The sequence below is a fragment of the Euprymna scolopes genome, chromosome 26 (assembly GCF_053919585.1).
Source record: "Euprymna scolopes isolate OS-2025 chromosome 26, ASM5391958v1, whole genome shotgun sequence".
Classification (NCBI taxonomy): Eukaryota; Metazoa; Mollusca; class Cephalopoda; order Sepiida; family Sepiolidae; genus Euprymna; species Euprymna scolopes.
The window spans coordinates 94,401,542-94,414,597 of NC_136507.1; the positions used below are offsets into that span (position 1 = coordinate 94,401,542).

General features: G+C 34.9%; 1 protein-coding gene across 1 annotated transcript in view; it reads right to left on the reverse strand.

Annotated features, from left to right (window-relative positions):
• The window catches only part of LOC145248271 (complement C3-like), a 233,059-nt gene that overhangs the window by 111,309 nt on the left and 108,694 nt on the right, over positions 1-13,056 (reverse strand). Inside the window, exons 7-8 of the mRNA XM_080110142.1 lie at positions 9,427-9,514; positions 624-699 (exon numbers count right to left, since the gene is read on the reverse strand). Coding sequence (XP_079966268.1) covers positions 624-699; positions 9,427-9,514 — 164 coding nt within the window. The remainder of the gene's footprint in view (positions 1-623; positions 700-9,426; positions 9,515-13,056) is intronic.

The following is a 13,056-nucleotide window of genomic DNA, read 5'->3' on the forward strand; positions in this document are numbered from 1 at the left end:
TAGCTGGTCGCCCGGCGTTGCCCGGTCATACAATACGCTTAAACATGATATTTTAATTGATGCAGATTGCGTATGTATTATTATAGAATCAATTCTCTATTGATTATTATATATTACGAGGAATAATTTGCCTGGTGGACTAATTCGCAAAAAAAAAAAAAAAAATAATAATGATAATAATGTCGTTCATCAAATTCCGTCTGTATTTGTTTACAATATCACGAATATTTTACATCACACTGGCCGGTGTAACGTAAAATATTTCTCTGTAAAAATTCTCCTTTATTATCTATAAGCAAACAAAGACTATTTTAAGATCGGATTTTTTTTTTTGCGATTCGCGATGCTTATCGGATGAATTTCTGTACAAAACATATCTAAGAACGAGGAAGATGAAGGAAGCATGATATGCAGAAGTTTAAATGTAATGTAAACAAATATCTTGTTAATTTTTCCTAGGCATGGTCTCAAATAGTAGCCTCTTACATCCAAATGGCGATATGCTTTGTTAAGGGTGAATGTGAGTAAAAAAAAAAAAAAAAGAAAAAAAGAAAAGAAGAATGAAAAAAAAATAGGGAATGAAATTGGAAACATAATCAAAGACAAGGGAACATCCTCCTTACCTTTCCTGATATTCTGTCTCCATTATTTCCATAATTTAGATAGACTTTTCCATCGACTGTTTTATTATAAAAATACCTGGAAATAAACGAAGAATTTGCGTTTATCATATTTGTTGTATCCTTAATAAAGGATTAGGGTTAGGGTTAGGGTTAAAGGTTAGACAAGGCTGTTAGTGGAAGAAAAACACAGTAGCATAATAAAGAAAAAACCATTACTGCAATAGATAGTATAATTATGAATAGACAGGTGTTAACAAGGATCTGTAGCGCAACGGATAAAAGTGCTAGTAAATCAGTTCAGTCTTCTTCATAGTTCAATCCTCAGTATGGTTGATACTAAAAATATAATTACAAATTACTTAAAACTTTCATTCGGTCATGGCTGACAGAACGAGAACAAGCTATCTAGTCGAAATTCCGTACATATTCCTAAGTTTGACATACAGATTCCTGAGTTCAACGAGATTCATCTGAAGAGGTCAAAGTTTATATCGGCTGAAACGTTATAACAGATAAATTTAGTACGATACTAGCTGGCAGCCCGGCATTGCCCAGTCGTAAAATATGCTTAAACATGATATTTTAATTTGTACATATTGCGTATGTATTAATATAGAATTAATCCTCTAATGATTATCATATATTACGAGGAATAAATTGCCCGGCGGTCTAATTCGCATAAATGAATAAATAATAATGATAATGTCATCATCAAATTCCGTCTGTGTTTATTGACAGTCTCATGTCAGCTGATATTTGGGTTTGATGATGAATGCCCTGATTAATGTTTGGTTTTAAAATAGTTTTAAAATATGCAAACGAAGAAACAATTTGCGGCGATTTTAAATGGTATCTTTTCTTTTATCATGAATTGAACTCGTTAATAAGAAAGACTTAAAATAAAATGGTGAGGTACACCCGAGCTTGAACAGGGATCATGTGATCTGTAGTCGAATGCTCTACCACTAAGCTATATCTCCAGATTATAATGAATATGTTTTTAAGAAGAAATGATTTGCTGAAATTTTATTATCTCCCTTATTTGGTGTATCACAAAATATTTCCCTGTAAAAATCATTTCTTTTTATCTATAAGAGAGAAAGACTCATTTTAAGATCGGATTTTTTCGATTTTCAATACTTAGCGGATGAATTTCTGTACAAAACATATCTAAGAAAATTGCCAGACATATAAATTAGCTTTGTGTGAAAGATAGGCTCAGCCGTTTCCGAACCTATAGAGAGGAACTCTCTTACACACACACACACACACACACACACACACACACACACACACACACACACACACAACAGTAGAGATAGAGATTATTAATGTCTGAAGTAATTCATCTGTCGATCCATACTTACTCTCTCTATATATACGTAGAGTAAGTTCATATAGGAAAGCAATATTAAACAATATTAAATGGTTAAACTACTGTGAAAAGGGAGTATCTATATATTAATACGATAGCGTGTATGTTATTTTCTGTGTCACGCTTTCACCTTCTTTCTGCCAAGTAACTGTCATTTAATTGCTATGACCTTCAATTTCTTGTCATAAATAATTTTACCAGGAATTCTTCACAAGTTTTGGTTTCGGTTTCGATTATAGGTGAAGGAACTCAAGTCACATGGATATATTTTTTTCATTTGTGAAGCCACAACTTTATAATATATAAGAATTTATAGAAAATTGACTCCATAATAATATGTACAAAATTTGCATTAATTAAAATGTCATATTTAAGCGTATATCAGCGTCCCTGCTAGCTTAAAAAATTTTTGCAGTTTTTACAAAAGAGCTACAATAATATTAGGGCATCTCCATTAACGCTGAACATCCACAGAATGCCAATCAATCAATATATTATATATGAAAGAGTCCGCTGTGGAATTTCCACAGGTCCCACTAGTAAAAACAATTATTATAATTCATATGCCATTCAATAATCTCCTTAGAAACATCATTCAGAAACATACCAACGATAGGACCTCATACAAATCGACTATCAGACTATGTATGGAGTGTTATTGTGAATTTCTGTCACATTTGAGAGTTCTTGATAAGGTGCAGAAACATATCGCTAATGTGATTGAACCCCAACCCTTTCTTCTTCTCTGCAACCTATCTCTCACAGACGTGATGTTGCTAGTCCCAGTCTTTTCTATAAATACTATTATGGCATGTGTTCTTCAGAATTGTCTGATTCATTCCCTGCTTCCTTTATTCAAGCTCGTTTGGGTCTTTGCCTGACAAATCCTCATGAGGATGAAACACAGAAAATTCTGTGTAGCTTAATTGCCATATATATCTTAATAACTTAATACCCAGACCTACTTATGTATTGAAAATTTTTTTTTAATTTAATACGGAAAATAGATACATAAAATAATCTAATACATAAAAGGCTGTATGTGTCTGTCTGTCTGTCTCCATATTTTCAAACTCTATCTCCACCGGAACTAAAAGTTGCAGAGTGGTGATAGGGACCTCAAATGATTGGATTTTTTACAGGCCATTCTTTTATGGATCTTTAGTTTTTAAGGATCATCAAAATTTATACATTCATCTTAGTTTATTTTTAATTTTTGATCAGTTCATATGCATGTTACGTTCGTACAGTGGTAACGTCACCAGCTTTTAATGCTACAGTTTTGCTTTCGGCTTTGATTCTAGCTGATGCCACCTAAGTACTTTTTTTTTTAGTTATGAAATCACGATTCTATAATAATATATACGAAATCTGGACAAATTAAAATATCATATTTAAGCGTATTTTACGCTCGGGCAAAGCCGGGTGCCCATTCCGCTAGTATTTATAGATAGATTTACCTATAAAGCTGAGATTTTCTCGCTCTGACATATTAAAGGCCTACTTTTCTATTTAAAAATTATCAAAACAAACTTTTTAATATACTCAGTCATGGATATACGGGTGAGTTCATGAAGGTTAATTAATTTGCGTGTTCCTTTGAAAAACGAGTGTTCATTAATTAATTATTCATTTTTTATGGTTTCTTATTAATCGACTGATTTCATTTAACTATTATGCTTAATTCTTTTAATGCATAGTTTCGACATCGAGCATAATTGCAAAGAATTTAAGATAAAAGCGTTCTAGCACACAGACATGTTTTTATATCTATCTCTCTCTCTCTCTCTCTCTCTCTCTATATATATATATATATATATATATATATATATATATATATATATATATATATATATATAAGTGACAAGATCACGAGAGATGCGTGCATGAGGTTTGAGAGCAAGATCATGTGAGAGACGCCAGAGAGGTAACAAGAGAATAAAGAAATAAATGTTGTTATACAACAAAACAAGCAAGTTGAAGTTATTTTCTATTCTTTGTCTCATTTGCGACTGAGGCTACAACGTGTTGGTTTCCGGACAACGTTATATATAGAGAGTAGAAAAGATTTGATGAATGATTTGCAAACTTGTATAATAGTTTTCTAGATTTTTTCAAGAGAGTTGTGTTTCTGGCGTGTTCACACTTTTTTTTTTATTGCGTTTTAATACCCAAACAAGGCACAGTGCCACTTTGATGTAGGGGGCTACTATCTGAGGCATAATTTGCAGGGGTACTATGAAGGGGTTTGAGCAGCCAGATGTCTGTTTACATTACACTTGAACTTCTGCATGTCAGTACAGTCAGGGAAGAAGAAACTCAGAAGGGAATTCCAGTTTAGCTGTTCTGGGGAGAAACTATTAGAGGATTCTTTTTTTTTTACAAGGAAGTCACCACTTATCAAGGCCGGGAGGCCACTCGGGGATAAGGGTTATTGTGTGTGCAGTAATCAGTGGAATAATATTGTAGTAATTCGCTAGTAATAGAGATTTGATAAAGTATCTTACTAAAGGGGGCGGTTCATCAGGCATTTGTTTATGTTGGACTTGAAGACATCGAAGTTGTAGTCAGGTGGGAAACAGGCAAACGGAAGAGTGTTCTATAGGCATGCACTTCTAAGAAAGAAGCTTTGTTCATGGAATCCACGTTTTGCATTTAGGCACAGATAAAGAGTGGGGAAAATTACTGACAGTGGTTTCAGCTAAGCGGGTGTTTTTCGTGAAAGATTTGTGAGGGGGGACCAGAGATTGGAGCTCAGACGAGCATTTCTCATGGAAATAATGATAAAATAATGACAAGCTCGCAACGTCCCTTCTGTTGGAGAGAGGTTGCAGGGAAGAGAAAAGGGCATCCTCCACTAGGCTACAAAGTCTATTTTGTACTCTGTCAAGGCAGGATAGGCTTTTTTTTAGCAGTTCCTACCCAGATATGGTGCAGTACTTCATCCTTGGACGTATACACACACACACACACATATATATATATATATATATATATATATATATATATATATATATATATATAGAGAGAGAGAGAGAGAGAGAGAGAGAGAGAAAGAATTGCATCAGCAGTGAGCTATCTACTGGAGTGGTAGAAGGATCCAACCATTTTTCCAGCGACCTTGGCAACAGATTTGATGTACGTGTTCCATTTCAGATCAGGAGTAAAAGTCAAACCCAGAAGCTTGTAAAAACATGGAGCTTCCCCAAGTCGAGAGCCACCCATTTCAATTGATGCCAGATGGGGATCAGAGCGTTGATGATGTAAAGATAGAAGCATGGTTTTAGATGCATTAAAAGTAACCAGCCACCTCTTCTCCCATTGTACCATGCACTCAAGATCAGAGGAGAGAGTATCAGAGAGAACTTTGTCATTTACAGCCTTTGATGTGTTGCCATAGATGGTCGTGTCATCAGCATAGATGTCAATGAATGATTTAAGTATGTGTTTTGGGAGATCATTGATGTAGATCAGGAAGAGAGTTGGGCCCAGGATGAACCTTTGAGGGACACCAGCATTAATACTCTTCTGAGCCTATCAGAGAGAAATCACTGCATTTATATTTGCCCTCTATCTCCCCCACAACAGCGGAGTTACTATCTTTAAGAGCATATCTGAGAAAATTGACCACATCCTGGCTGCTCATCCTTCAGCTAACATTCACATTTGTGGTGACTTCAATATCCATAATGTGGAATGGCTGACCCACCCAAATAAGACAGATGACGAGGGGAGGTTCTGTCATGACTTCTCCATTGCCTATGACCTCACTCAGATTGTTCATGAACCCACCCGTGTGCCCGATACTACCGGTCAGTATGAAAGCCTTCTAGACCTTTTCCTCACAACTTCCCCTGAGCTGTGTTCATGTTCCGTTCTATCTCCTCTGGGATCTTCCGACCACTCGATTGTATCAGTTGAGATAAAAATGAAATGCAACAAGTCTTCAAACGTACCTCTCCACTGTACAGTATATGATACTCTATGGCTGACTGGGATAGCTTCCGTACATTTATATCTGATCTACCTCTGCACTCCATGTTTAAAAAGGATGTGTCCTCTATAGTATCAGACCTGACCGAATGGTTAATTGTAGGTATAGACCGATTCATACCATCGAAAAAATTCCAGCAAAAACCTAATAGCCAGCCATGGTTCTCCCCAAAATGTGCTGCTGCCATCGTGCACAGAAATCACTTTTTCCATAGCTACCAACGTAATAGATGTACTGAGACTAAAGCTGCTTTTCAGGACTGCCAAAAACCACTGTAAAAGAGTAATAAAAAATGCAAGAGAGCTCTATGCTCAGTTTGTTTAATCCAAAGTAGCTGAGCAGCGGCTTGGTTCCCACCAGTTTTGTCAAATAGCAAACAGGATTCTGAACAGAAGCGTGTGTTCTATCCCAACCATCATCAATGGACCTGAGGTCATCTCCTCAGCATCAGACAAAGCCAAACTATTTGCCAAGAACTTTGTAGCTAATTCTACCCTATGCGACCAGAAACTTTCTTACATGTAAGGATTTCTAATTGATTTTGATGTTTGTCAAGTTTGTTAGGGATATTTACGTCAACGATATACAAGGGCTTATAGTTCGTCAGAACACCCACCATAGAAGTATTTGTAAAACAAATGCAACATTTTGTTGATTGGACAGCGGTTGAAATCTAGCTGGTAGTGTTGGACCTATTAGGTTGGCGACTCTCTTTTGAATCCTGTCTAAGAGGGAGAGACTAGTAACAGATGCACCAGCCCATATGTGGCAACAATGCTCCATACATGGGCGAATGGTGGCCTTGGAGAGGTACAGGACACTCTCATGTGTAAGTAACTTTTTAGCACTATAGAGAGAGTCCATCTTCTTTGCAGCAGCCTTTGCAATGGCCTCAATGTATCTTTTCCAACTCACGTTCTCTATGTGGAGGAGTTTGAATGAAGTACTTTCAGGTAATGTATCATTAGCCATTGCTATTAGTGGTTTAAAAGGTTTCTTGTAATTATTAAAGGAAAGAAGCTTAATCTTGGCAGCATTGAATGTTACCATCCGTTTTAGTCCCCATTCTACTACAGACTGGTCGTCCTCCTCTAGGGTTTCATTTGTTTTCCCTTCGTGTCTGTTATAGAGCATGGTGTCGTTAGCAAATACACCCATCTCAGAAACAATTTTATCAGGGAGGTCATCTATGAATATCAGGAATAATAAAGGTCCAAGATCGACCCCTGAAGTACACCCGCATTTATGTCATATTATTTTGATGTACGACCATCGAGGACAACCTGGATTCTTCTCTTATTTAAGAAGGATTTAATTATGTTAAATATTCGTCCAATAATACTATAGGATCTGATTTTCACGTGACGACCATCGTGCCATGCCCTGTCAAATGCCTTGGATATATCTAGGGTAACTCCCCTAGTCTCCCCTTTATCTAATGCAGAGATTACAGTTAGGATATCTGCAATAGAACGGGCTTGCCTAAACACATACTGTTGGTCGGACAGAAGTTTAGCAGCTGTGAAGTGGTGGACTACATCTTGATTAATTATGGACTCAAATATTTTGGCGAAAAGAGGGAGGAGGCTAATGGGGTGATAATTTAATGGGTCAGTTCTTTCACCAGAATTCTAGTAAACAGTTTCCAGCAGTCAGGAAAGCAATATTCATTAAGGTATTTGTTGAAAAGTTTGGAGAGAACTTGAGCAACCTCTGTGGAGCATTTTTTTAATAGTACAGTCGGGATGAAATCAAGTCCACATGATTTTGAAGTGTCTAAGTTTTTATGATATCATGTACTTGAGAAGGGGTAATTTTCAGATCATCTAGTGTGGTTTCTGTCCACAGAAGAAAATCTGTGAGAGAGTGGTTTGCTGGGTTCAAAAGTAGAGTTGGAGGCAAACTGACAGGCAAGCAGATTAACCTTCTCGGTTGTCATGCAAACAACTTCAAGATTTTGGATAGTGGAGGAATTGTTGATTGCCCATTATTTACTAGACTGTTATAGACTTACTACACTGTTATAGATCTTCCAGAAGTCACGAGTTCCCAATTTCTGGGCTACAATGCATTTTCTGGTGGTTTCGGTATATTCTCTCTTCTTACAATTACTTCTAGCTTCTGTATAATTTTGTCTATTTGTACTGGATTTATGTCAGATATGTCTATGGTATGCATGCTGCCTTTGAGTAATGGCAGCTGTGCCAGTAGAAATAGACGGCTAGGAAGAGTGGGGTTTGCTATAGAACTTACATATGGGAATATGTGCTTCAATTGCCACTTTAAACCATTTAGTGGTCTCATTTGCGCACTGTTCATCAAGAAGAGAAAATATATTTCCCCATGGAGCATCTCTGATGTAATTCCTAATGGCATCCCAGTCAGCCTTGTTGTAGTACCTTGTCGTTTGAGCAGTGGCTCTTCAACTTCAAGTCAAAAGTTTAGGTGATGTCTATCATTATCACAGCATGATCAGCATTCCCAAGAGGATAATGAGCATTTGTTACACAATCCTCAGGAACTGTGATCAGAAATAGGTCCAGAAGTGAGGCTTGTTGTTCCTGACAATCTGAGAGACGGGTCGGGAATCTTACTGTCTGTGTCAAGAAATAGGATATAGAAAAGTTATATGCGATGCTACCAATTGTGTCAGTGTAGTTAAAGAAGCCAAGCCAATTACTGCGATGGACATTAAAGTCACCAAATAGATGTATTTTGGTGCTAGTGTTTAGGGAGAGGGCTACATATATGCTGTTAGAAACGTGATTGATTAGAGTACAGTCTTGGGTCGAGAGAGAGAGAAAGAGAGAGAGAGAGAGAGAGAGAGAGAGAGAGAGAGAGAGAGAGAGAGAGAGAGCGATAAAGAAAATATAAGTAGCTAACACTATGTTGTAAAATTAGTCTTAAGCACATGAAGGACTGGTCGTCTGATTCTAATTAGTTGAGGTCCTGAAAAGTTGGATTGAGAACCTGCCACTGTGATGTTAAATGTCTTTTTTTTTTTTTTTTTTATAGAGGAGGAGTTTTTCTCTCATTATCATCTTTAAAGTGAATTGTTCATGTTTTTAAATTGCCGTTCTATTAATATTTCTTCAACACTTCTTCCTTTTTATTTTGTTTTGGAATAATGTGTTGGTTTTTATTGCTATTTTTTATAATTTTAAAAGTATTTTAATAAATAATTGGTATTTTGATAAATATTTAGTATTTTAAAAAATAATTGGTATTTAAATAAATAATTAGCATTTTAAAAAATAATTTTCAAAAGGTAAAGAAAGCCACAAAATAAAAAAATTGATCGAAAATGTTTTTCCATGCAAAATGATATTTAAAGTAATTGGTCTGGGTAAAGACAATTTTGTTGTCATTGTCGTTCTAGTTACTATTTTTAAATTGCAAAGTTAGGGTTAGTTTTTTTTTCTATCTATACTCACATTGCAGTTATTGTAACATTCACAAAATTAGTATTCTTGAAAATCAATTTTGGTTGAACATCGATCTCTACTTCAAATTTTGGCATCACTGAAAAAACAAAAGAAGCATTTCGAAATTCAATTTTAAAAATCAATTTGTAATTAACTTTGAAAATCAATAAAAAAAATCAATTTTATAATTACATTTTTAAAAATTGATTTTACAAATCAATTTTGTAATTAAATTTTGAAAATCAATTTAAAGAATCAATTTTGTAATTAAATTTTGAAAATCAATTTTGTTATTACATTTTTGAAAATCAATATTAAGAAACAATTCTGAAGTTGATTTATTACGTCAATTTAAAAAATCAATTTGGAAATTAAAGTTCTAAAATCAATTATGAACTTCAATTTTAAAAATTAATTTAATTTGGAAATCAGTTTAAAATCGATTTCTCGAAATCAATTTTCAAAATCGATTATAAAACTCAATTTTGAAAATAAAGTTGAAGAATAGATTTTGTAAATCAACTTTAAAACTGGATTTTGAAATTATATATATATATATATATTTCTCTACCCTGCAACCTCTCTCCCACAGAAGAGACGTTGCGAGCCTATCCTTGTTTTATCGTTATTTCCATGGCAGGTGCTCGTCTGAACTCCAATCTCTGGTCCCCCCTCGCCAATCTTTCACGAAAAACACCCGTCTAGCTGAATCCACTGTGAAAAATTTCCCCCACTCTTTATCTGTGCCTAAATCAAAACGTGGATTCCATGAACAAAGCTTCTTTCTTAGAACTGCACGCCTGTGGAACTCTGTTCCATCTGCCTGCTTCCCACCGGACTACAACTTGGATGTCTTCAAGTCCAATGTTAACAAATTCCTAATGAACCGCCCCCTTAAGTAAACACTTCATCAAATCTCCACACTAACGTACTGTACTTGCAATAACCCTTATCCCTGAGTGGCTTCCGGGCCTTGATAAGTGGTGATCAATGTGTAATATATATATATATATATATATGGTGAAGCTAAAAGAATAATAATAAGATCGATTCTTTAAGAAGTGACATCAGTATAATGCAAAGTTAAACAAATTGTTTGGAAGCTTATATAATTAGGGGTACGGAATAAGTTAGAACTCTTTATAACATGGTATTTCGAAGCCTAATGCTTCTCACCAGAAGAGGAAAGAAGATGCTAGGTAACATAATAGGGATGTGGTGTCTAGCAACAGTTACGTTAGGAGCGAAATAATTGTGCACTGAGAGATAACATATTGAGACTATTTGGGGGTGGAAGAAATAAATTGATCTCATGGATATTACCTCACTTTTTATGGGGAAAAATGGTTTAAGACAGCAATTAATTTCAGAATGTAGTTTGTGAAAAGTGAGGTAATACCCATTCATTATATTCTCGTTCCAGCTTTAATATTCTAAAAATTTCAAAATTTTCATCACCAACTGCAACAGGTTACCTTGAATTATCATTTAAACTAGACGGAGACTGAATTTCTCACAGAGAAACTTCTGTTTATTTATTAATAATTTAAAAAAATATTTCGACACTGCTTTGCATACAACAAGGACCTAAAAACTTTGGATAATATCTCTACTCCTCTGCCGTTAAGAACTTTCTCCTACTGTAAATATTCATTATTATCGTATTTTCATTTTATTTTATTTCATTTTTTCGCTTGGCTCTTTATATTTTATACTTATTTTTTTTACATCTATTTTTTTATTCTCCTATATTTAATAAACCAGCAAAGATTGTAAAAAAAAAAGAAAGAAAACAAAACTTAGCTTTCACTTTCTCTGTTTGTATTTGCTGTTGTTGTTGTTTGGATTTGAATCGATGCAGAGTTTCAAACGCAATTAAAAACGTTAGAAAAATAAACCAGCGAAGATTGTGAAAAACACAAAACAAACTTAGCTTTCACTTTCTCTGTTTGTATTTGTTTTGGTCATGTGCGATGGATGGAAGTTGGTCGCATCCCAAAGGACATCCTGTATGGCGAGATGGTCTTTTGAACAAGGCCAATCGGGCGACCAACTCTGCACTACAAGGACACCTGCAACAGAGATCTGGAGACTTGTGGCATGCAGCCACAAGATCTCGAATCAGAGTCATCCGATCGCACAGCCTGGCAAGCAAAAGTCAAGGACTGCATCAAATTAGCAGAAAAGAAGAGAGCAAGACAATACGAAGAAAAGAGAACCTACAGGCGAGGATACAGTCCACTCCTGCCATTCCCATCAACCTCACCGTTAACTATAACTGCAGCAACTGCCAACGTAGCTGCAAATCTAAAATTAGACTATTTAACCACAGCAGATGATGTAGTAAATCAAACTAGGTGAAGAATGCGATTGCCTCAAGAGACAGAAGGTTACCATTAAAAAAGATATTTAATAACTTTGTCCTTTATTATACCTTTATTATTTATTATTACTCTATAATTCTTATATTTTTTATGCTTGTTTACCCCATACTCCTTTGTAGTTTTATCTCTTTATCCTACCATCTGTTTATCCTCTATTTTATTCACTTAATTTTTTTTATATATATTGTATTCCTTATAATTTAACCTCTCACCTTTATTATTTATTATTGCTCTATAATTCTTATATTTTTTATGCTTGTTTACCCCATACTCCTTTGTAGTTTTATCTCTTTATCTTACCATCTGTTTATCCTTTATTTTATTCACTTAATTTTTTTATATATATTGTATTCCTTATAATTTACCCTCTCACCTTTATTAATTTATTACAGTATTATTCCTAATAATTTATGCTTCATTTAAATACTGTTATAATCTCCGATACCCGTTCTAAAATATACCGACGTGGCATAAATCTCTTATTTCAAGTAAACCCTTTCCATAAGTATATAACCCATTAATACATATGATTAAATAAGTATCTTCTTTCAATTCACGTACCCTATATTCTCCCCGAGAGTTTAATCACGCATATTGTACACATATATATTAAACCCATCATGGCAGATATCCTATACACCTACCTTAATTATAGGATAATAGCTATACTCCTCCTATATCACAGAAATCACTTCAGTTCTCCCCCCCCCCCCAATGTCTCAATATTTCATCTCTCACTGCACAATGATTTCGCTCCTAATGTAAATATCGCCAGATGTCATATCCTTATTATGTAACCTAGTATCTTCTCTCCTCTTCTGATGAGAAGCATTAGGCTTTGAAATACCATGGTATACAGAGTTCTTACTTATGTCACACCCCTAATTAATGTATCGTCCTTATTAAATAAATCTATATACATTAGTATATAACATCAAAGGTATGAATTCCATTGTCGTTTTTTTTTTTAAATTTTATTGACACACACACACACACACACACACACACACACACACACACACACACACACACACTCTCTCTCTCTCTCTCTCTCTCTATATATATATATATATATATATATATTACTGTTGCTATGCGGGCAGTGAATTAACAATGTTTTGACATTGTCCAAAGTACCTAAGCTCAATTTGTTTACACAAAGAGCATAGCTTCATGCGGTAATTTTTCTATCACTTCCCAAATGCTCAACCTAAGATAGGGAGCATTATATATATATATTTAAATAAGAGAGTAG